General features: G+C 37.6%; 1 protein-coding gene across 6 annotated transcripts in view; it reads right to left on the bottom strand.

Moving 5' to 3' along the window:
- Window positions 1-10,473: 10,473 nt before the first annotated feature.
- LOC126161534 (stress-activated protein kinase JNK) overlaps window positions 10,474-24,735 on the bottom strand; it is a 566,777-nt gene continuing 552,515 nt past the window's right edge. For all 6 annotated transcript variants that reach the window (XM_049917454.1, XM_049917457.1, XM_049917458.1 and 3 more), the window contains one exon: window positions 10,474-14,789. In XM_049917454.1, coding sequence (XP_049773411.1) covers window positions 14,586-14,789 — 204 coding nt within the window. In that variant the 3' untranslated portion in view covers window positions 10,474-14,585. The remainder of the gene's footprint in view (window positions 14,790-24,735) is intronic.

The raw sequence follows: 24,735 nt of genomic DNA, 5'->3' as shown, positions 1-24,735 counted from the left end.
GACACTGTTCTTTGTTCTCAAAAATTTGAATCTTTCCGGTCAAGTCAATTCAGTTGATCACTGCCAATTTCTGACAGAGACAATTCCGCATGTCACCTGCATGTCCATAAGTAAATCTGTGGGTAATGTATGAACATTTCCACATATAATGCCACTGTCAGTCTGACTACGGTGTGCGTTGTGGAGCTTTTCATTGGGCAGAAATTTGTCATTGATGATGGTGATGCACGATTTAGATTCACGGACAACTGGAGCAGCATTGTCTACATTTTTCCAGTCAATGTTCCATTTTGATCAAGAATATTTTTTCTTAGATTTTGTTTACTGAGTGTGTGGTTAGCTTGCTGGAGTCACATTTGTGAGGATGATGGTTCAAACCCGTGTTTGGCGTCCTGATTTAGGTTTTCCGTTATTTCCCTACACAGTGGTTACGGTGGGCAGTATATGTCTTAATACTGTAAATGTCTCTTTTGGTTAAGCAGTTTTGGTTCATCGCATTTGCTCTTTATAAAATTAAACTTATGGTAATATTGCCTGATGTGTCCATATAAATAGCTAATTTCAGCTAGGTTTATTGGTGGAGCGATACTCTACCCCTTATGTTTGAGTACTAGACTTTGGTTTATTCTTACTTCTTTTTTATGGAATTACTGTCTCATGCTCAAAAGTCTCATTCATGTTGTTGGCCATTGGGCCTGGGATAGGTAATATCTGTCCCCACATAATATAGTTTACTTGCTGCTGACAAGCCTATAGTCTTCTCTTTTGGAAGTAAGTCTAGTTCCCTATCCCAATGAATTTTCAAAACAGGTCTTATTTTGTTTAGTACTTCTCTTCCATTGTAGATTATCAGCTGTGCTGGAATTGCATTTAGACAGGGACCAAGACATTTGTGATAAACCAGTTTTGCATCAGTCCATGCTGGCAATAATGTTGATGCCTTGTCTGATGTTTAAGTAATTTTCTTCACACTGAACTTGGCACCTGTTGCTGTTGCAAAGTCTCTGAGAATATGTGCCAGTTTTGTGATATCTTCAGGTAATGAGACAGTTATCTAGATGTTGTCTGTGCAACTTATACAAGTCATTTTGATGTTATGGAGCACTAGGCTTGTATCTGTGATGCTATGTTAATTAATAACAGTTCAACAGTGATAGCATTCATTGCCATTGACAACAGACACCCTTTCCTCATGACTGATCAATAGAAACTTGTTTACTTAAGTATCCATTTGGCAAGATCTTGGAGCTAGCATTTGTGATAAATTTCCTTATTAAGTTTGTCGATATATCTCCGTAATCCATTTCCAGGAGCATCTGTGGTAGATATCTGTGACTGATGTGGTCAAAAACTTTTTCAAATCCAAAAAATAGTAAGCCACTTTTTATTTTCCTTTCTGCAGCTGTGCAGGCAACATCTCTAAGCATATTAGCTGTAGTTATAATGCTTCGTCCAGGTATGGCACAGTGCTGATACATCCCAAGGCTTTTATCCAAGAAGATTAAATCCACAGTTTGACCACTCACAGTGCTACTGTGAAATCACATTGAAGAGTGGGATAGGCCTCATTTGCTCTATTCTCTGGGCCTTGTCCTTTTTGGGGTATTACGAGTGCAATTCCCTCTTTCAGTTCGAGTATTCACTCAGCATGCCACATGTCTTTTGACAATTCCAGCAGTTACACTCTCACAATTTCCAAAAAGCTTTGGTGAAAAATCAGCAGAAAGGCCATTAGAAACAGTGATTTTCCTGTCTGTTCACTGAAAGTTGCTAGTTTGATTCTCATATGTAAAGCGTTCTCTTTCTATGTGAGATTGTTTCCTCTTTCCAAAGCATTTCATCATGCTGTGCTTGGTAGTTGACTGTCAGTAAAGATCATGTTAGTAGACATGCGTGTGAGACATTATTTCGTGTTGTGTAAGTAAGAGTTGTCTGGACTGCCTACAGTCTATCATCATGGCATTGCGTCATCACACCGATTGTAAAATATGGTAGAGAGACACTGTTTCATCTTTGGCCACGTCTTTTATTTGGATCTATGACTAATACCTTCCATATGTTATTGTCTAATAATTATAATTTAGGTTTGTATTTTTTTTTTTAATTTTGCAAAAGATGTCAGTGTTAAGAACGTTTCCACTTTGATAAAATTCTCAAAGAAGCACATGATAAAATTTCACTGTCTGTTTTTGCCAGAAATATTTTTGATTTGAGTTCATAAAAAGTAATTTGCAATTGTGGTTTTGCTAACAGAGCCAGAGTGCTGGTGAATCTATCTTTTTGTTGAAGGATCAGCTGCCATTTCCACTGTTAACACCTCATCTAGTTCTTGAGCACTGAGAAAATTTGCACTGAGTAGCCTATATTTTATTCTACAGTATACAGTCTGACAGTGCAAATTAATGTAACACTGGTTGGCACAGTGTTCGCAGATATTAACAGGTGCAAAGTCACAGTCTATGATATTGCTATTAAGCTCTAGTGCAACATACGTCCCATCTAATTCTTGTCCAATCAGCACACATGAATGTATATTTTACATTACCACTACTTAGTTTTTCCTAGGTGTCAGTTATGTGTAATCCGTGCTTGAGATTTTCTAGTTCAGTGCACTTGTTTGGATTTGAGATTTTATTCTTATTTCGTATGACACAGTTGCAATTGCCGAAAATAAGCCGTCATTGCAGTTGGCAAGTAATCCTAGAATATCTACATGGGAAAAGTCTGCTCAACAGTGATGGTTTTGGCTTCTAGGTGGTGCACAGAGATTTAAAACCAGAATGCTGTTAATATTCACAATAATGCTATTATGATTTAAAGTATGTTGAACAATATGATGTAGAATACCATCAGAAATTAAAATCACAGTTCTACTTTCATTCTTTTGACAGAGATTAAGGATGTGTTTGTACCCAAGTACATAAAAAATCTACAGTTAAAACCTCTTAAAGAAGTGCCATATCTACTTAAGTTCCATACAAAAAAATCTCTTAAGGTCTTCAAATTTGACATCAATTAGTATCTAGTTTATTTTGCTGGTGATTATGTGGTTTTCTGGCTTTCCATGTTTGTTGGTATCATTATGAGTGACTGCTGTATTATCCAACATATCCTGATCTTGGTCTTTGCGCCAGTTGTCCTAGCTACAATCCGGAATCTCATCAGTATGCATTTCCTCACCCGAGTTGTCAGCCACCTTTTTCGCAACAATAATGCCTTGGGCTAGAGTGAATTCAGTTACAGTTTTTATTATTGCCTGTAACTTCTCTGTCACACTGGCAGCCCTACCGCTTGTGATACAAATTTTCTTGTTGTTCGGTGAGAACAGTTTCTTACTGTTATCTTTGTCAGAGGATTTACTTTTTTTGTGCATTGCCAGAACTGGAAAACTGACTGGATTCTTATATTGTAAGTTTTGCATTTTTTTCAGGGTCTGTTTTAAAGATTCCTTGATCTCCATGAGCTGTTTTCTGTCTATCTTGCTTCTTATCCAATTTGGAAGTCAGTGACCGTTTTGTGTCGGAAACCAATGATACAGATGCATCATTGTTTTAAGCACTACTAAAGGCTTTAGATGTCTCGTCTATTCAACCTACATTCCAATTACTGCCTACAAAAGCACTTACTTCACAGGTTTAATCATGAGGCAAAATCTCAGCATAAGTCAGTGCTGAATGTTACTTTCTTGTAAAACGTCAAAGTAATTGGGTGCAGCTCCACTGTCTTCCGAGTTTCCTGCTAGCCTAGCCTGCGCACTCGGCGGCACTGGTTTGTGGTGAGTTCTTTCGGCCTGAATGTTCTGTAGATTTACAAACAGAACAACATTGTCAATGCTTAGAGTCCCTTAATATACAAAAATCACGGAACATGTTTCTGTAAATCAGTTGTCTTAGTGTGAACACCATTATCACTTTGAAGTGGATACTACTACCCCACCTATAAATTGTAACGCTGTAGACAGGTTCCATAGCAAGAGAAAGCCAGATCCAAGACACAATGATAAGTTTGAAAGACAAAATATACATCGTAACAGTCCTCAACCCAAGACCAGTATGGCTTAGCTATGTGGTACTCACCTCATCGTTGCTGTGTACGAAGGTGTTCCACCCACTGAGTCAACGATTCTTGCACACTTCTCTTAGCTAATAACGTTGACATAGGAAGCGTTAGTAACAACATGCCAGAGTCCACAGACTTCGTTTTCTTCAAGACTTATTTTTTAAAAAGCCAGGCGTCAAAGTCAGAATTCTAAGGCAAGATTGGTCAAATCCAAAGCCAATCTTCAAAGTATTGTGCCACACAGAGTCATTTCTTTCAAGTTCACAAAATCGCTCAGCCAATATCTCAAAACAAATAATGTCCTGTAGGGCAGATTTCAATTGCGATTTCTGTGGAAAAGTCAAGTGTTAGGCAAAAGGCACAAAATGAGGCCCCTTTTAACCTATGCCAGGTGCCAATAATGCTGTTTCACATGAGTACATAGCATCTCAATGTCCTTCACAGTGATTATCCAACATCTGATGCTGTTTACGCCTCTTATACAGCCTATCGCACCTTGTAACAGCACTAACCCTGAACAACACTACTGCACTCTGGTGGTCATTCTATCTGACATAATGTGTTGCAGCTCTAATAATTTACACAACTGCCAATGGTGTGTACATGTATGAAGTTACATTTACACCCAACCATATTTCATGTATGTTCCACTTTTTTTCAGGCACTATATTATCAGACATATGATTTCTTACCTTTGTGCCTTGGCAAATAGTTTGCCCCATATAACTTTTTCTCCAGCCCTTCTCCCTTCCTGCCTTTCACTATACCTTGTCTGACAGTACTACCTCACATACCATCTTTTCCTCTTTTTGCATCACCTCCCCTTTACTTAATCTCTTCAGTATAGCTTTTAAATTCCTACTCGTTTTGCAATTTCCACTGGGCTTTACAGTAGTGTAAACCATTACTTTCCTTTTAATACTCTTCTTTCAATCAGTCAATAAACCACTAGATAAAAGTAATATACATACAGTATTGTATAGCCAAACATTTAGAGGACTAAATATGTAAGAATTTTGTAGAAGTCCACAATTATTCTGTTCAGCATATAAGAAATAATCTTAAGCATGCTAGCTAACATAGCACTTTCTTCAATGTAAAATTCTCTATTTATTTGTTTACTCTCACAATTTTCAGTTTTCATCCATTTGTAATGATCTGTTGTTATTTCACTGTACTACAGATCTGAATGAAGATGAAAAAGCTGAAACACTTAAAATGATTCCAAATAAACTGAATGTGTATTCAGGGCTTCATTATAATTATCTAACAGCTGACTTACAAAAACTTGTCTTGTACGAATAAATGCCAATTCTCTCTCTCTCTCTCTCTGACACACACACACACACACATCACACACACACACAGAGAGAGAGAGAGAGAGAGAGAGAGAGAGAGAGAGAGAGAGAGAGAGAGAGAGAGAGAGAGAGAGCAGTATAATATCAGTTTCAATTATTTTTGAGGAGTAGGTCAAATTAAAAAAGCCTGATGAGCAATGAAGAATAAGAAATTAATTTAAATTGATGTCATTTCATTACAAATGAGAGTTGCTTTAGGCAGTATGTGGCAGTAACCTGACTGCTCCTTGCCATAAAATATACAACCACCCAGGTCAGCAGCACACTGCATCACCAACCAGAACTTTAGTAGTTACCTGCACACAGTTGTTTTATTTTATAGCCAGCACAAAATAAGATAATTACGTATGATATTTGTGATGAATGTATGGGTTCAGCCTGCATTATTGTCCTGTGAAAAGAGGTTTTTGATGTGAATCAGACGTGTAATTGGAAGATAAATAGAAACAATTGGAAAAGTTTCCATCAACATTATACAAAAAAATCTCCTCCAACATTATGCTTTGCAAGAAGAAATAACTGTAAATCTCCAGTGACTACTCTGCTAAAAAAAGATAAGTAATTCTTCAACGGAACAACAGTTATTAACTGCAAGTTTCACCACCTCTCAATGTTTTCCTTATAGGGTAATATGAGCCTTCAACGCCACTGCTCTGTTCACTTGGTTTCACTCATTATTTTTCGTTATTTAGCAAGTTGATTACCAGGTATTGCCACATCACTTATTTTTCTCTCATCTTATTTTCACACCTAATTTGACACAATGGGTGAAATATCATGAGGATTGCTACCAGTGAACAAACAACCCTAAACACCTATGGATCTGACTCTAATATCAATAACTCCCCACCTTGATCCTAATGATAAGGGATGCTAGGCATGTCATAACTCCACAGTTTATCCAGACAGTAGGTGATGTGTGTAGAAAGTCCTGTTGAGACTGCTCCTCTGATCTCACACTCATGCTCTCCATGTCACCCTCTTCCCACACCAACCCTCACTACCACCACTATAGGTCAGCTGTTGTCCAGAACATTACCATTCGGTCCAACAATCTTGGATATTGTGGATCCATATTTGTCATTTTCAATTATTTTTTGTCATCCCCTTCTCATTCCCCTTTCCAGACACCTACGGGTAAAGTGCAATCAGATCTATATTTTTATTAACAAAACAAACTCTGCTCTTTTGGCTTGTTTCACAAATTTTATTATGGTTTTGGGTTATAAGACAATTTTCAAGTACATTACTCATTCCAAAGATGATAATGCAAAGACACACATGATGATAAGGTGAAGACAGTCATCTCAACTTCATAATGAACTGAACCTTACCTTAATGTGAAATTACTTCAATGACTTTTTTTTTTTTTGACAAATTACATACCAAATTACACAATTCAGCAATTACACTAACGTGACTAAACATACCTGGGAATAAAGTTATGCATCCGCCTAGAACTTTTTATCTACTGATGGAGTGAGGCCCAAAGTTTTGTTTCCATCCTGGAGTTGTGATATCATCTAAAAGAGGCGAACAACTGAATTGGGTTTGCTCGTTTAATAACAGGTGTGGGGATGTACACATCTGTTTTCAATTTCTAGAATTTCAAACTGGTTGAGTTTAGCCCCTTTTCTCCTGTGTGGAAGACTTGTATGTCTATTATGTATTTGTGGTTTCTGTTAAGGCAATGTTCTGCTAAAGCTGAATCAGGTTTCTTCAGTCTCCAGGTTCTGTGATATTGAAAAACAGAGAAAACCTTTGCCTTCAAAATGCTACTTATCGTGTTTGACATTTTCCCTAAAAAAGATAATTTGCACCATTTCTTTTTCAGTTTGTCTGTGTTTTTCGTTGGGGACCACAGGGACGTCGCTTACTTCATTATCTTTTTTACATAGAATTTTGTCAATGATGTTGGGGTCAAATTTATTATTTGTGGTTATTGTTTTAAGTAACTGGTCAAAGTCTTTTTAGGACATAGGGATAAAAGGAGATGATAAATCATGTGGTGGAATGCTGCACGTTTATAGGCTGTAGGATGTTGTGAGGAAGTCGGCCAAATATGTCAGTGAAGGAGTCTTTTCAATAAATTTTAAATTTATTATTGTTGCTGGCTTCATCTTTAAGCTAGTGTCAATGAAATCTATGTTGCCCCCCCCCCCCCCCCCCCAACTCCATGCTGATCTCTATATTAGTGTGCCACTGATTCATATTTTCCCCAAATTTGTGGAGTTGTCTATTGGAACCTTTCCACATACAAATAATATTATCCCCATATCTGTACCATACGCCAGGAGTGTCAACCTTGCTACGCTGGACATAAGGGAGGTTAATGTGCACCAGACTTAAAGATCATCATAGAAGCTGGACATTGAAGAAGCCTGATTCAGCCTTTGTGCAACATTACCTAAACAAAAACCACAAATACATAGTAGATGTTCAAGTCTTACACACAGAGGAAAGGGGCTAAACTCAGTCAGTTAGAAATTCTACAAATTAAAAAACAGATGTGTACATCCCCACACTTATTATTAAACAAGCAAACTCAACTGAATTATTTAACTCTTTTAGATGATATCATAACTCTGGGACAGGAATAAAATTTTGGGTCTCACTCCATCAGTAGATAAAAAGTTCTAGGCTGATGCATTTCTTTATTCCCAGGTATGTTTAGTCATGTTAGTGTAATTGCTGAATTTTGTAATTCCATTTTGTATTTTGTCTAAAAAAATTGTCACTGAAGTAATTTTGCTTCAGCCAAGGATTGATTCATTAAAAAGTTGAGATGATTATCGTTGCCTTATCATTGTGTGTATCTCCGCATTATCTTTGGAATCAGTAATGTATTTGAAAATGGGCTTATAACCTGAAACCTAGGGGTTGTACAGTAACCATAATAAAGCAGAGTTAGTTTAGTTAATTTCCATGCCACACCCTAGAGAGAGAGAGAGAGAGAGAGAGAGAGAGAGAGAGAGAGAGAGAGGGGGGGCATAGGGATGCAAGAGGTAGCTTTTCCCCACAGCATTTTTTTTTTTTACCAAGTAAGCCATGCATGTACTAAATTTGGTGAAATTTCTCTATGCAATCTAGAATTACACTTCTGTGACACCATCCTTCATCCGCTATTCCTGAGCAGAATCACTAGAAATACTAAGAGTGTACTAATCCAATGGTACTTTTTTTTCAGATGATAAATCATGTGTGTACCATGACCTCTTAAAATTGCTCCTAGAGTTCCAGAGTTATATGTCACTGCCCCCCCCCCCCCCCCCACCCCACCTTCCACCACCACTTAAAAGAGTTAAATGCCATTGAGACAGTTAAGTATCAGCCAAGAAAACCTGAGAATATTGAATTTGACATCAGCATTGTTGATTTTTTATTACTTTTACATGTCCCAACCTTCACATCTGCACTTCTCCCTTACTGGTGTGCTTTACCCCAACAGCATACATTTTCCAGATGTAAACAAGATTATGATTGTATGCCACCACTTTCCCACCCCACCCACCAACGGATGTAAGGGGCATGTAACCTCAAGGTATTGTTCACCTGGTATCAAGTCACAACTGCACCAAGTTTTTTTGAAATTGGTCTGTGAATTCCATAGCTTTTGTGGAATATACAAACACATGCATACACTAGGGTGGCTGGTTGCTTTATTTCTTAAAGTAATTCAATCCACCGTGTAAAATCTCAACCATCTTTAAGATGGATATATTAACATACACTTTTGTAATACTGTTGCTAATGGTAGGGTGATTATATTACCATCAATACAGGCAACAAGTTGCTTTATTGGGGGAGGTGTGTGTGTGTGTGTGTGTGTGTGTGTGTGTGTGAGAGAGAGAGAGAGAGAGAGAGAGAGAGAGAGAGAGAGAGAGAGAGGGGGAGGGGAGGGAGGGAGGGAGGGAGGGAGGGAGGGAGGGAGGGGAGGGAGGGAGAGGGGGGGGCAAGGAAGTGAAATTAGTTTTATTTTAAGTTTAAGATACACTCAGGGATGGAGAATTTTAGCTGATAATCTAAAAATAATTATCAAATGTTATATCAGTGAAAAAAGACATCTTTGTTCTGCTGTCTCATTTTAATAAAACATTTCATCTATCACTACCAGGGAAGTTCGCCCACATAGTCATCATAACATTTCATGTACAAACGGTCAAATATAGGTGAAAGTACACGCTGCCATAAATTAAAAAATCAAATTACACACACACACACACACACACACACACACACACACACACACACGTAATGATCATGTCGGCAAAATTTGACAACAGTGACAAATAAAACATTACATTCAAAGAACATAGTCTCAGTGGAACTGTAGAGCTTTTTAATTGAAATTTGAGATATATAGACTCTGGTATTTGGTAAAGAATTAAATATAAGAGGTCTTATTGTTTGGGTTGAATAAACTGGCAAGCAGATTATTTACTCAATTATACTCTTCATTCACACAGACAGATAATGAATTTTTGAAAGTATATATGCCAGTCTACTGGCTTTTGTTTCAAGCTGTGCCAAATTTCATTCTAACAGTTCCATCAGGGTACTTATGTCTCATTAGAAGGAAGTAGCTACAGACAGAATTCTTTCATATTGGTGACAAATGGGGCAGAAAACATTATATTATGTTCTGCTTGTACCAGCAATACCTGAACAATCATGATCCTCTTATAGGTAGTAAGATCTTACCTTTGTAGTACACACAACCAGCTTACCTAGGCAGTCATTAGATATCTATATATTTCAAGAGAAAGAAAAAGTTTGGTGCACTTTTCTTCTGGTCATAAACACTACTCACGCATGTACTTCTGTGCACTGTGTTCCCTATTTGATAATTTCTCAGTATACACAAGAGGATCAAATTGTTTTCAGGTATTATTAAATCAGGATATCTTTTTCTGGTTACTTTACTGCTGTGTATGCATACATTAAAGTGGTGCTGAATATTATCTAATTAAATAGTGACTGCTGGTAGGGAAACCTATTACATTCTAGGAAAAAAGTCGTAAGTGATATAACTCTCCTGCAATAAACAGACAGGAGGTTTAATGAATTCCAATTTATTCCACATTCTGAAATTTTGTACAAAAATGTATCTACAAATATTCTGAAGCATGAAATTTTCATATTAACTTCCAGAATGTCACTGTATAGGTACAAAACTGAAGGATAGTTTCAGTATTTGCATTGTTTTAATAAAGTGTTGGCTGGTACAGGTGGTGTTTTGGTGCAATTTGCTTGAGGAAGCTGCCAACCATTAATTATGTGTAGCAAAATAATGGGTGCATATGCTGTAAAAAGGAGTCACTTTTTTAATAATAGAAGCAGCATCACATTAGCAATGTTGAAAACTTTTAAGTGACAGGTGGTATTTATAAACTATCTGGAAAAAATATTTTCTTTGTGAAATAAATTTCCTTGTACATAAAGGAAAGGAAGGTATAAAACAAACAAGTAGACAAACAATAAAATGAAGGAAATAGTCCACTTGTTGCAACAGAAAACATCAGTCTTTTAAATAAAAGATCGTTACTTTCATTAACAACACTCAGAATACAATGTTCTATTGCACTTTTCAACAATCAAACCAATATCAGATTAAATGAAATATTTAACTTGTTTATGACTTTTTACATGACAGTATTCATAGAAACAGCTGCCCATGTGTATCAAAATATGATTATTCAAAAAATTAAACTTTTATAAAATAGGTGATGAATTTGGTCCACACTGCAGTAATGATAAATCTTTCTCTTTGCATGCAATCACATTATGAAACTCATTGAAAAGCCGTTGTTCATGTACTGGAGTTCAAACTCCGTATCACATGAAAAAATAGAGATGCCCTAGTTCCTTTACAGCAATTTATCAGTTACAAAAGTATTATTAACATGTACAAGAAACATAATTTTATTTAACATACTTAAATTTGCATTATACTGCACTTGCTTTTTTGTAATGGCAGTTGTTATTTTAGGAGTAGGGTGAACATTGGTGTACAGAAACAAAACACAGCTATCAAGTGAATTAACATCAGAGTTTGTTCATATTTATGAAAACATACAATTTATCAATACATCAGTTCACAACATACAATAATGTATGTTCAGTATATCAAATACGCTGGAGCAAACATGTAGTTTCTCAAAAAGTGATCATCATTTGCAAATTCTGAATTTTGTTAACTGTTAATTCAAAAGTAGTCAATTAATGTTATGTGTCAAATTTAGCTGTTACCAGTGATTCTCCCTTCCATGCCCATGTACAAAGAAAAAAGGAAATGTATGACATGAATCAACTAATTATTTATAATACCAACATACTAATCAAATTAAAATGTGGGGAGTAGGACTATCAATGCTAACATATACAATGTCTCTTTTAAATTCTATAGCATACATTTTAGCACGATTTATGTCTAATAGAAGAGAGATCACTGAAAGACAAAAACGTTAAAATTTCTATGAATCTAGACTAATTGCCTAGTATTGTGGAATCCGTTAATGAAAATCCATAAAGTGACCGAACTACTGAGTCACAAAAAATAATGATAGTATGGCAAAATTTTGTTTATCATTTGTCCAAAGCATTAAAATTATATTTATTGTGTACAGTCAAATCAAATGAAACACTATGTTTTCAGCAGCAGACACATAACTGCCTTTTTAGCAATGCAGTATCCATGGCAAATGCAATGTAATGTTAATGTGGAAGTCTTTAATGTGCAGAATACATTAAATTTGTTAAAACACCAACTTCTGTTTTTCTTAATACTTTTCTTGCTTAAAAAATTATCCTTGCCACTTTAAACCTGCTTTGTTTTACTGTCAGCATGAACACCTACAATCCTGTTCTGTCACATACGGGGATTTGTGGTCAAGAGCTGTATGAAAAATTAACAGAATTCTATAGCAATATGGAAGTGTGTTTTCTTCAGAACTCTGCAATATTATGATGTAAGAAAGATGCTAACAATAAAGAACAAAGAGACGACTTCACATGAAGTTTAGAATTACAGACATAAAGAAGTAGACAACAAATAATATGCTTGCTGCCATATATCTGTACTGTCATCTCATTGGCCTAAACAATTAGATGAATAAATAACTTCAGTCAATGACCTAAACAACATCTATATGGAAGAGGCTCAGCATTTACTTTGATATTGCACCTTTCATTTAAATTCTGAGCACAGTGTCTGCTATAATGGATAAAAACCAATTAAAAGAGGATGTGCTCAAATTATACAAGCCTTATTATAATTACTATAAGAGCTACAAACTTATTGTAAATTTTCTAATAAGTACAGTACTGAGGCATCAAAGTTTTACTGAAACAAATTTCATATATGCCTTCTTAAATCACATACATGACGTTTTAAAAGGTTTCTACAGCATTTTCCTGCAATATACTACACTGGAAATACAGTATACTCATATTTATATAATAATTAGATTTACATACTTTATTCACAAAAGGAACGGAACGGTACCATATTTACATTTTGTGGAATATCCACAAGTGCAAGAGTATAACTTTTTATTTTTTATTTTTTTATTTTTAGGTTGACTCATTACTTCAAAATCATATCTTACTAAAGGTAAGTGGCAGTTCTACATTCATATGGGGGCAATGTCTGTTACTAAACACTGACACTTCTGTAGCCCACACGGACACCGACAAACTGATTACATTAAGGTGTAGAGCGATCCCTGCTGTTGGCCACCAGCGTGGTCAATGGACGAGGGGCAGGGATAAATACGTTCTCACTTAACTATCTCACATTCATTTCACCTTGCCCTATTAAAAATCACAGACATTAAGGGTAAATCAAAAACACAAGTTTCACCTTCTTTTTCCTTACAGAAATAACATTAATCTTCAACTGGGAAAGAAAAACGATAGCACACAAATATGTATTAATGTCACTTTGCTATGCACAACATAAAATATGAAAAAAAAGTAACACCACAGATTGTTGTCCTTGTTTAAGTTCACTGTAATGTACAAATACACCATACTGGACCGGACTGTTGGAAGTTCCATACATAACAGGAAAAAGATCACTAGCATTTCAAGACTGAAACAGCTGAACCAAAAATGATGCACAACGTTCACTCAACTATTTAGATCAGTGCATTCTTATCACCACTCAGAACCACTCTTATAAAAACATATTTATGTCATCTTGAACATTTTAACAACAATAAAAATATATTCACACCACAAGTTCTTCTCCTTGTCTCAAATGTGGAAACAGTGTCCAAAATTTGAACAAGCAATAAAAATTGTCTTACTCTTCAAAAATCAAACAAATGAGCACATTTTGGTAAAATGTTATTAGCAGATACCACTGGTAGCACTTCTACAACTCGTACAATGGTGTTTTTGTTGAATTCACGGTAGAACTAAGCTAGACTATCACAAAAACAATTCTCAGAGAACTGTTACGAGTAAGGATATTTATACTGACCAGTAATAGATATTAAGAGTTGGGCTAATTCCTAAAGAGGTGAGAATGTAACAGTTGATATTTAATTTCCATTCTGTATTTCTGCTCGGTACAGCTATTTTTTTGTACTAATACATATTTCCCTTACCAGCGCTTATGTAAACAACTCAAATATGCATTCAAGCACTGGAGGGGGAACAGGTTCATATTTTTCCTAAAGGATGTTACTATCATACTAAGTCAACATAAATTTTTTTTAAGGAAACTGGAAGAGCAAGCAGTTCCAACCCTTCTAATGCATCAGCACATACACAACACTAACATTTTACGCTGACTGGCTCATACACAGCAACTTGAACTTGTTGACATTCAGTAAGGAAGCCACCACTGAAATATATCATTCTGCTTACTTTCCACAACAAGCTGGGCTGTATCTTTTATTTAAACGTAGGGTAACTCTTTGTACAACACACCACACACTATGCGGCATCATCAGTCTTACAATCACTGCTCACATGTAGAAGTGCTTGTCATTCTTACAATCTCGAATACATCTCAGAAAGGAAGGCAATCTTGTCTTCAACAAAACATACAGTTCATAGCAATATGCAGCATTCTTTCTAAGAATATTCTCAATCTCGAGTAGATAACTACATCATAATTCAAGGATTAACCAATAGCTTCAAAGCTGAGCGCAAAGGGGTCTACCGACGGGCAGCTCTCTGCCCATCGACCATATCTTCTTGATCTTCAGAACCAGGACCACGAGCAGTGCAGTGGGCGGAACTCAAAGCATTATGACCATGAGTTATCTCGTATTCCATAACCTCCTGGTAAATTAGTTCCTTCCATTGCTCCACAGTGTGCTCCCTTTCATCTACGGAATGATCATAAGGTCCCGGAGCAGGCTGCAAGCACAAAATGCAGTGTTTATCTATATGCATAAAATTCTAGATTTCATTAAGTCAGTCTGCTTCTGTAAGGCAATTTATCACTTAATGTATCAGTTGCAAAATAAAGGCATTTCCTGTAATTTTTCAGAGTTCAACGAAGATCAGTTATAGAAAGAAACTCATTTCATTAAGTCTGTGGGTGAACACTTAGTTATCAGTGAGGCAATGCAATGAAGTCATCATGGGGAAAAAGAAATAAATAACACATTTTAAAAATTTATATAGAACAAAAAAATAGTACACAGTCAAACACAATGCATTGTTGCACAACTGCTGGTGGAAACTGCAACTTCATAGATGGTGGACAAGGGAAAGCTTCCTTCAAAACAATTATAAAAGATACCTAGAAGAGATGGTTTTGCATACTACCACTATCAAAATACACTGGACTTGTTGCCAATCAGAAGACCCAGTCTCTTTGGAGATATTCACACAGACACTGGAATAATACACTACAATGCAGATGTAGCAATAAATTGCACTACGCCACAGAGGGCTTGAAAAGTAGTTATAAATAATAACAATGTGTACAAAGATGAGGAAGAATTATCACATAGCTTCAGTTGCAGCTACTATTTTTATTGATAAAGCACTGAGGAACTTGTAACGGAACATATTAAAGGCTTTACTTTACCGAAGTATGCGATACCCTCCAAATTCAACCAGTTTAACGAGTATTTATGATTATAGAAAAGTTATTGTGTATGTTAACAATGATTGCATAACATGTCTCCATAAACAGTCAACCCATTAAATTATACTGAATAACTGACCCACACAAAAGTTAATATCACTTGATCACTGATACAGCAAATGTCATCATGTAAAAACACTGAGTTCATCTTAAATAATTAATATGAAGTACGAAAAATAGTGGACAACTTAGGTATTTTGGATCTCCTTAAATAAAAATCACCCAGTGAAACCTATTTGTTCACTAGGAGCGTTTTCACTCAGTATTCACGAAATCAATCCTATTTTAGACGAAAACCAATGTAATTCTTAATAATTCATGTTATTTACTTATTTATGCAAATTAGAGAAGTCAATTGACAAACTTCTAAAAAACGGCCTTTTTGTAACAAAGAATTATTCTGTCAAGTCAACAAATCTGTCTGTCATTTTAATAACATGTTAAATTATGTCACTCGATGCAAATTAATAACTTTTCTGCACAAATTATGATAACAGATGTACATGTGACTTATAAACTATATCTCTTTTTAGTAGTTCTTTGACAATGTTATAAATACAAGCAGCAAGAACGGCCGGGAAGCAGTCGGAATGTCACTTTGGTAAAGTGTGTTTGTGTGTTATTGTTTGAGGTGGATAAACAATGCAAAGAACATGTAACGGAAATACTACTTTGTGTTGTGTCATGGTCTTTGGTGGACAGTGGAATTAAGATGGCCACCAGAATAATAAATATTTGAAGTTTACATATTTGTTGGTTTCGCTCGTTCTTTATCATCAAAAGCACATAAAAAACACGGGACCTCATGTTTTTAACCCTAGACAACCAGATTTAGAGCCAGCATCAGCATCGAGACACAGCAGCGATCCAGCAAGTAGCAGCGATTACCACAACACAATGCATTTTAATGGCGCCAACCTAACATCAAGTGCTAACAAGCTCCATAAATGGGAGTGAAATAGTGCGATTATAGCAATTAGCTATATCTACGACCAGGCAACCATTACAAACTGCACTTAGTCTTTACACGAGAATGCATAAAAAAGAAAGCACCTGTATGCTCATAATGTAACACTGCTGAAGTGTACGGGACCTGTACCAGGTCACACTAATTGGCTACATGGCAGACATTCAGAGAATGGCAGTGCAAATGGTCACAGGCTTCTTTGATTGGTGATCCTGCTTGGAAAATTTCAGTAACTGTCTTTCAGGGCCCAATATTATCTCTCCTTACATACCTACTCACCAGAGATCATGCATATAAAATCAGAGAAATAATAGCTCACACAGAGGCACACAGGCAGCCATTCTTCCCATGCTCCAGCTCTGAGTGGAACAGGAAGAAACTGTAAGACATGCTACAATAAAAAGTATCCTCTGACATTCACTTCACACTGATTTGTAGAGTATAAATGTAGATGCAGACAAGAGTGGATGGACTATTTTTAATCAGATTCATGGAAAAGGAGGCTAGGTTAGAGTTTCTTGTATTTTACATTAATAAATCACAATGACAAGAGTGGAGGCAAATTTACAAAGTAATAAGACATTGGAAAATAGTACCAGGTTCAAGCTGTCATCCAAGATACAATACCATTTAAAATAACAGATTTGGATTTTAAGATGGTGATCAAATGTAGAGGATCTGTTAATGGACTTTCAGTTTGGCACGATTGTCATACGTGATCACCTTACCCACCTCCCATCTTCACCACCACCACCACCACCACCACCACCACCACCACCACCACCACCTCCTACAGCTTCCAGACCTTGTCTTGGTCTGTTTGGAACATAAGTCTCTCCATCTCTTCCTGTTCTCCCACCAAGTACATTTCTCTCTTCACTCTGTTCTGGTCTTCTCCTCTCTTCATCATACATCTGTTCATTCCAATGATCCATCTGTCTTTCACTTTTCCTCTAGGCCTCCTGCCTCCTATTGTCATTTCATGGGCCTGTCTCAATATCCCGCCAGATCCCTATTCTTTTAACATGCCCATACCATCTTCTTCTTGTCTTTTGCCATGGCCTCTTGCATGGGCTACTCTTTTACTGTTTTTCTCATTGTGTCATTCCTTACTCTGTCCGTTCTAGTAAATCTTATTCTGTTTTTAATTCATCTCACACATCTGTACCATGTTCAAGTGCCTTTTCTTTATTACCATCATTTCTGATGCATATGTGAGTACTGGAACATAACACACTTGCTTCCTTTTTGGGGTATACCCTTGCACCAAACCAGGCTTCTTATACACAACAAAAAACCATGGGCTTGCCTTTTCTTGCACCTATTATCTTATCATTCCTTCCACTGTCTTCTGCTATGATCACCAGGTACTTAGAAGTTTCGGCATTCTTTAGTACTTGCCCTGTAATACTTATAACCGTTGCTACTTTCCTCTAATTCCTCCTTGTCACCATCACTTCACAAGTCATTGCAATAAATTTCAGTTCACATTGTTCTGCATTTCCACCCATGCTTTAGTGTTTCTTGTATCTCTCATTCTCCATTTCTGCACACCTTTAAATCATCTGCAAACACCATTTTTTCATATTTTCATCTCCTTTTCACACTGTCACGCTGGTCATTATCTCATCGCTAGCCGCTGTGGCCAAGTGGTTCTAGATGCTACAGTCCAGAGCCACACTGCTGCTATGGTCGCTGGTTCAAATCCTGCCTTGGGCATGGATGTGTGTGATGTCCTTAGGTTAGTTAGGTTTAAGTAGTAAGTCTAGGTGACTGATGACGACCTCAGATGTTATGTCCCACAGTGCTTAGAGCCATTTGAACCATTATCTCATCCATAATGGTGATGAAAAGTAGAGGGACAGTGCACTCCCTTGCTTTAGCCCATTTTACTGTTCAATCTAGTCTGGCTCCTCTCCTCTTTCTTTTCCACAACTCACTCTTCCTTGACACATTTCCTTTAGTCTTACTAAATCCTTACCAAATGCTAACATCCCTCTGGGAGTTGTTATACACTGAAAATTAGATCAACTGTCAACCCTCCTGGTCTAAACCCATATTGTTCCTCTCTCATAACAGAACACTCCAATCTGACATGTCAAAACCTGCCTTCAAATTTTTTACACAGGAATAATACACAGAAAGAAACATAATGTCAAAATTTTATCTGCTAAGACACATCGCAAGTTTTATTTATTTATTTATTTTTTATTATATTGAAAGCTGCCAAATCTGTACCTCACCAGGCAAACAGGTGACATGGTACAACATGATCATACTCTGTAAAAAGAAGTTCAGTTTCTATTGATAGTTTCAATGACACACTTGTTCACAGCTACTATTTGTTCGAATTCGCAGCTCATTTAATATCCATGACACTTATCAGTTACCTTTGCATATCACTAAATGTTAACAATGCAGGTAAAACTGAATGAATTTTTCAGGAAACTCATTACACAAAGCTGTGTTACCAGCTTTGTGTCATGAGTTTCCTGAAACATATATCTGCTACTGGTATACCATGTTTCTTTGTAAATTCTTCCTAATACGCTCTGTCTTTGAAATGGTTCCACAGATTCAAGGTACTGTATCCAATTAATGTTTTCTACTTGTTGTTGTTGTTGTTGTTGTTGTTGTGGACTTCAGTCCTGAAACTGGTTTGATGCAGCTCTCCATGCTGATCTATCCTGTGCAAGCTCCTTCATCTTCCAGTACCTACTGCAACCTACATCCTTCTGAATCTGCTTAGTGTATTCATCTCTTGGTCTCCCTCTACGATTTTTACCCTCCACACTGCCCTCCAAGGCTAAATTTGAGATCCCTTGATGCCTCAGGAGATGTCCTACCAACCGATCCCTTCTTCTAGTCAAGTTGTGCCACAAACTCCTCCCCAATCCTATTCAATACATCCTCATTAGTTACATGATCTACCCACCTAATCTTCAACATTCTTCTGTAGCACCACATTTCGAAAGCTTCTATTCTCTTCTTGTCCAAACTATTTATTGTCCATGTTTCACTTCCATACATGGCTACACTCCATACAAATACTTTCAGAAACGACTTCCTGACACTTAAATCTATACTCATTGTTAACAAATTTCTCTTCTTCAGAAACGCTTTCCTTGCCATTGCCAGTCTACATTTTATATCTTCTCTACTTCAACCATCATCAGTTATTTTTCCCCAAATAGCAAAACTCCTTTACTACTTTAAGTGTCTCATTTCCTAATCTAATTCCCTCAGCATCACCCGACTTAATTCGACTACATTCCATTATCCTTGTTTTGCTTTTGTTGATGTTCATCTTATATCCTCCTTTCAAGACACTGTCCATTCCATTCAACTGCTTTTCCAAGTCCTTTGCTGTCTCTGACAGAATTACAATGTCATCGGCGAACCTCAAAGTTTTTATTTCTTCTCCCTGTATTTTAATACCTACTCCAATTCTTTCTTTTGTTTCCTTTACTGCTTGCTCAATATACAGATTGAATAACATCGGGGAGAGGCTACAACCCTGTCTCACTCCCTTCCCAACCACTGCTTCCCTTTCATGCCCCTCGACTCTTATAATTGCAATCTGGTTTCTGTACAAATTGTAAATAGCCTTTCGCTCCCTGTATTTTACCCCTGCCACCTTTAGAATTTGAAAGAGAGTATTCCAGTCAACATTGTCAAAAGCTTTCTCTAAGTCTACAAATGCAAGAAACGTAGGTTTGCCATTCCTTAATCTTTCTTCTAAGATAAGTCTTAAGGTCAGTATTGCCTCACGTGTTCCAACATTTCTACGGAATCCAAACTGATCTTCCCCAAGGTCAGATTCTACCAGTTTTTCCATTTGTCTGTAAAGAATTCATGTTAGTATTTTGCAGCTGTGACTTATTAAACTGATAGTTCGGTAATTTTCACATCTGTCAACACCTGCTCTCTTTGGGATTGGAATTATTATATTCTTCTTGACGTCTGAGGGTATTTTGCCTGTCTCGTACATCTTGCTCACCAAATGGTAGAGTTTTGTCAGGACTGGCTCACCCAAGGCCGTCAGTAGTTCTAATGGAATGTTGTCTACTCCCGGGGCCTTGTTTTGTCTCAGGTCTTTCACTGCTCTATCAAACTCTTCACGCAGTATCGTATCTCCCATTTCACCTTTATCTACATCCTCTTCCATTTCCATAATATTGTCCTCTAGTACATCATCCTTGTATAGACCCTCTATATACTCCTTCCACCTTTCTGCTTTCCCCTCTTTGCTTAGAACTGGGTTTCCATCTGAGCTCTTGATATTGATACAAGTGGCTCTCTTTTCTCCAAAGGTCTCTTTAATTTTCCTGTAGGCAGTATCTATCTTACCCCTAGTGAGATAAGCCTCTACATTTTTACATTTGTCCTCTAGCCATGCCTGCTTAGCCATTTTGCACTTCCTGTCGATCTCATTTTTGAGACGTTTGTATTCCTTTTTGCCTGCTTCATTTACTGCATTTTTATATTTTCTCCTTTCATCAATTAAATTCAATATTTCTTCTGTTACCCAAGGATTTCTACTAGCCCTCATCTTTTTACCTACTTGATCCTCTGCTGCCTTCACTACTTCATCCCTCAGAGATGCCCATTCGTCTTCTACTGTATTTCTTTCCCCCATTCCTGTCAATTGTTCCCTTATGCTGTCCCTGAAACTCTGTACAACCTCTGGTTCTTTCAGTTTATCCAGGTCCCATCTCCTTAAATTCCCACCTTTTTGCAATTTCTTCAGTTTTAATCTACAGTTCATAACCAATAGATTGTGGTCCGAGTCCACATCTGCCCCTGGAAATGTCGTACAATTTCAAACCTGGTTCCTAAATCTCTGTCTTACCATTATATAATCTATCTGATACCTTTTAGTATCTCCAGGATTCTTCCATGTATACAACCTTCTTTTATGATTCTTGAACCAAGTGTTCGCTATGATTAAGTTATGCTCTGAGCAAAATTCTACCAGACGGCTTCCTCTTTCATTTCTTAGCCCCAATCCATATTCACCTACTATGTTCCCTTCTCTCCCTTATCCTACTGTCGAATTCCAGTCACCCATGACTATTAAATTTTCGTCTCCCTTCACTACCGGAATAATTTCTTTTATCTCGTCATACATTTCTTCAATTTCTCCGTCATCTGCAGAGCTATTTGGCATATAAACTTGTACTACTGTAGTAGGCATGGGCTTCGTATCTATCTTGGCCACTATAATACGTTCACTATGCTGTTTGTAGTAGCTTACCCGCATTCCTATTTTTTTTTATTCATTATTAAACCTACTCCTGCATTACCCCTATTTGATTTTGTATTTATAACTCTATATTCACCTGACCAGAAGTCTTGTTCCTCCTGCCACCGAACTTCACTAATTCCCACTATATCTAACTTTAACCTATCCATTTCCCTTTTTAAATTTTCTAACCTACCTGCCCGATTGAGGGATCTGACATTCCACACTCTGATCCGTAGAATGCCAGTTTTCTTTCTCCTGATAACGAGGTCCTCTTGAGTAGTTCCCCCCCCCCGGAGATCCGAATGGGGGGACTATTTTACCTCTGGAATATTTTACCCAAGAGGACGCCATCATCATTTAACCATACAGTAAAGCTGCATGCCCTCGGGAAAAATTACGGCTGTAATTTCCCCTTGCTTTCAGCCGTTCGCAGTACCACAACAGCAAGGCCGTTTTGGTTAGTGTTACAAGGCCAGATCAGTCAATCATCCAGACTGTTGCCCCTGTAACTACTGAATAGGCTGCTGCCCCTCTTCAAGAACCACATGTTTGTCTGGCCTCTCAACAGATACCCCTCCGTTGTGGTTGCACCTACGGTACGGCTATCTGTATCGTTGAGGCACGCAAGCCTCCCCACCAATGGCAAGGTCCATGGTTTCCAAAGACAAAATATCAAGAATGTGGTAGGCAGCTGAAATCACCTGTTCTCCTGAAGACCTACATTTGCATTATTTATGAGTTAATTTCTTGGACATTCATTTTAATGATAAAGAAAAAGTTGTAACTTTTTTGTTAAAGGAGGTAGGGAGAAAACACTTGAAGTTAAACAGTGTGGCAAGCCAGTTTTGTTTCTTAAAATCAGAATGTGAATTGTATAAATGAATTTACATGCCAAACTGAAACTTGTAAAATTGTGAAAGAAAAACTATTTGAAAGGTTTAGAACAGCTCATGAGAGTTAGTGCACTGAGGGAAATCTACAAGACTGGGCCCCCTTAATTGTAAATGATAAGAAAGTTACTGATTTTCAAGCTTCTTTGCCCTGGTGAAACAGGTTTAAAAAATTATACAGAAAAGGAAAGTTGCAAAATTATGAAGTTTACTTCAAGTAAACACGTAGAGGACATGTCATTGACAGGCAGTAAAATAGGCAAATTCATAGTTTCCTGTTATCTCCTAAAATGCATTGCACACTGCCAGTAAGTCAGGTTTCATACAAGAACTGCGTGCAAGCCACACTATTACTTAGTGGAAAAAAATAACAATAGTCACTTGTGGAGTCGATGAATGCTATGACACATTCATATACAACAATGCCACGAATAAGACAGCTTTATATCTGCCTTCAGGAACTTTGGAGGAGCACTGTCTGGCCGAGTCTGCAGGGTCTGGAATGCCAACAGGCAGAGTCAGGAGGTTATGGGGCAGGGAAGTGGGGAAAATCGAGCCAAAAAGAAGAGGAGCAAGGAAAGATGGATGAATACATTGTATGGGCAGAAGACAAAGAGGATGGGAGATGAGAATGGGGATGAAGTGATAGGACAGGGCCGGGGAGGTTGGAAACTATAGGGTGGAGGGTATGGGAACAGTATGCTACCGTAGGTTGAGGCTGGGATCATTACGAGAGCGGAGAATGTATTTTAAGGGTAACTCCCATCTGCACAATTCAGAAAAGTTGGTGGTGGAAGGGAGGATCCAAATGGCTCGGTTAATGAAGTAGCCATTGAAATCAAGCACGTTATGTTCAGCTGCATAGGTTGGTCTACTTTGCTCTTGGCCACAGTTTGGCGGTGGCCGTTGATCCTGGTGGACACCTGGTTGGTAGTCATACCAATATAAAAAGCTGTGCAATGATGACAAAAGAGCTGGTAAACGACATGGCTGCTTTCACAGGTGGCCTGGCCCCTGATGGGGTAGGATAAACAAGTGACAGGATAGGAACAGGAAGTGCTGATTGGATGGCTTGGACAGGTCTTGCACTTGGGTCTTCCGCAGGGATATGATCCTTGTGGCAAGGGGCTGAGATTGGGAGTGGCATAGGGATGGACTAGGATGTTGTGGAGATTGGGTTGGTGATGGAACAACACTTTAGGAAGGGTGGATAGGCTGTCAGGTAGATGTCCCTCATTACAGGGGATGATGTTAGGTAATAAGATAGGTAATCAAACCCATGGCAAAGAATGTGGTTCAATTGTTCCAGTCTCAGGTAGTATTGGGTGATGAAGGGGGCACTCCCTTGTGGCTGGTTCTTGGAAGTGTTTGTGGGAGTATTGCAGGTGTGAGGGGGAAATGGTACAGATATATGTTTGCAGACTAGGTCAAAAGCTTATATGTAAGTGTCTTTAATTGTGCCTGTCTGCGACTTATTGTGTTATCTTTAGGGTAAGTAGTGTTCTATTTTTCCAACATTGTTAACTTTAATATTTTTTTTAAATACTCGCTGTGTGCCTTAGCAGTTACAATTCTGACAGTGGATTTCTTTCAGCATATTCCTCCTGCATAAAAAATTTCAGGGTAGGTTTCAACATTTCAGACTGGACCATTCCCTTGTCAGTCCTCCTCCTCCTATACTGTGTTCTCTCTTTTCCAGAATCTTCTCAAATACGTTGGCAGCATAATAAAGTAACTCACCCATAATTTTAACATGATTTCTTGCAACTTTCTTAAAAATTGGCACCACGATTCCCTTCTCCAATTTTCAAATGTACTTTCTATCCAAACTGTGCTCATGGGCAACGGAGCCACTGCACTCTGGCGATGTCAGCTGCTCTCAGCATCTCCACACTTACTTTATCCAATGAAGATGCTTTTCCTTCTTTCACAGTCTTTATCACTTCCTCTATTTACAAGTATGTCCAAACTAAGTCCATCTCGACATCCTTCACATTCCCTGGCTTCTGATTTTCCTCTTCCATATTTCGGTTGGGGTTTAGTAACTCTCCAAAATACTGCTTTGATGTCACCCTCATTTCACAAAAAACCTAAATCTGGAT

This window comes from Schistocerca cancellata, chromosome 2 (genome assembly GCF_023864275.1).
Source record: "Schistocerca cancellata isolate TAMUIC-IGC-003103 chromosome 2, iqSchCanc2.1, whole genome shotgun sequence".
Taxonomy (NCBI): domain Eukaryota; kingdom Metazoa; phylum Arthropoda; class Insecta; order Orthoptera; family Acrididae; genus Schistocerca; species Schistocerca cancellata.
This window is presented reverse-complemented; position numbering and strand designations above follow the sequence as displayed.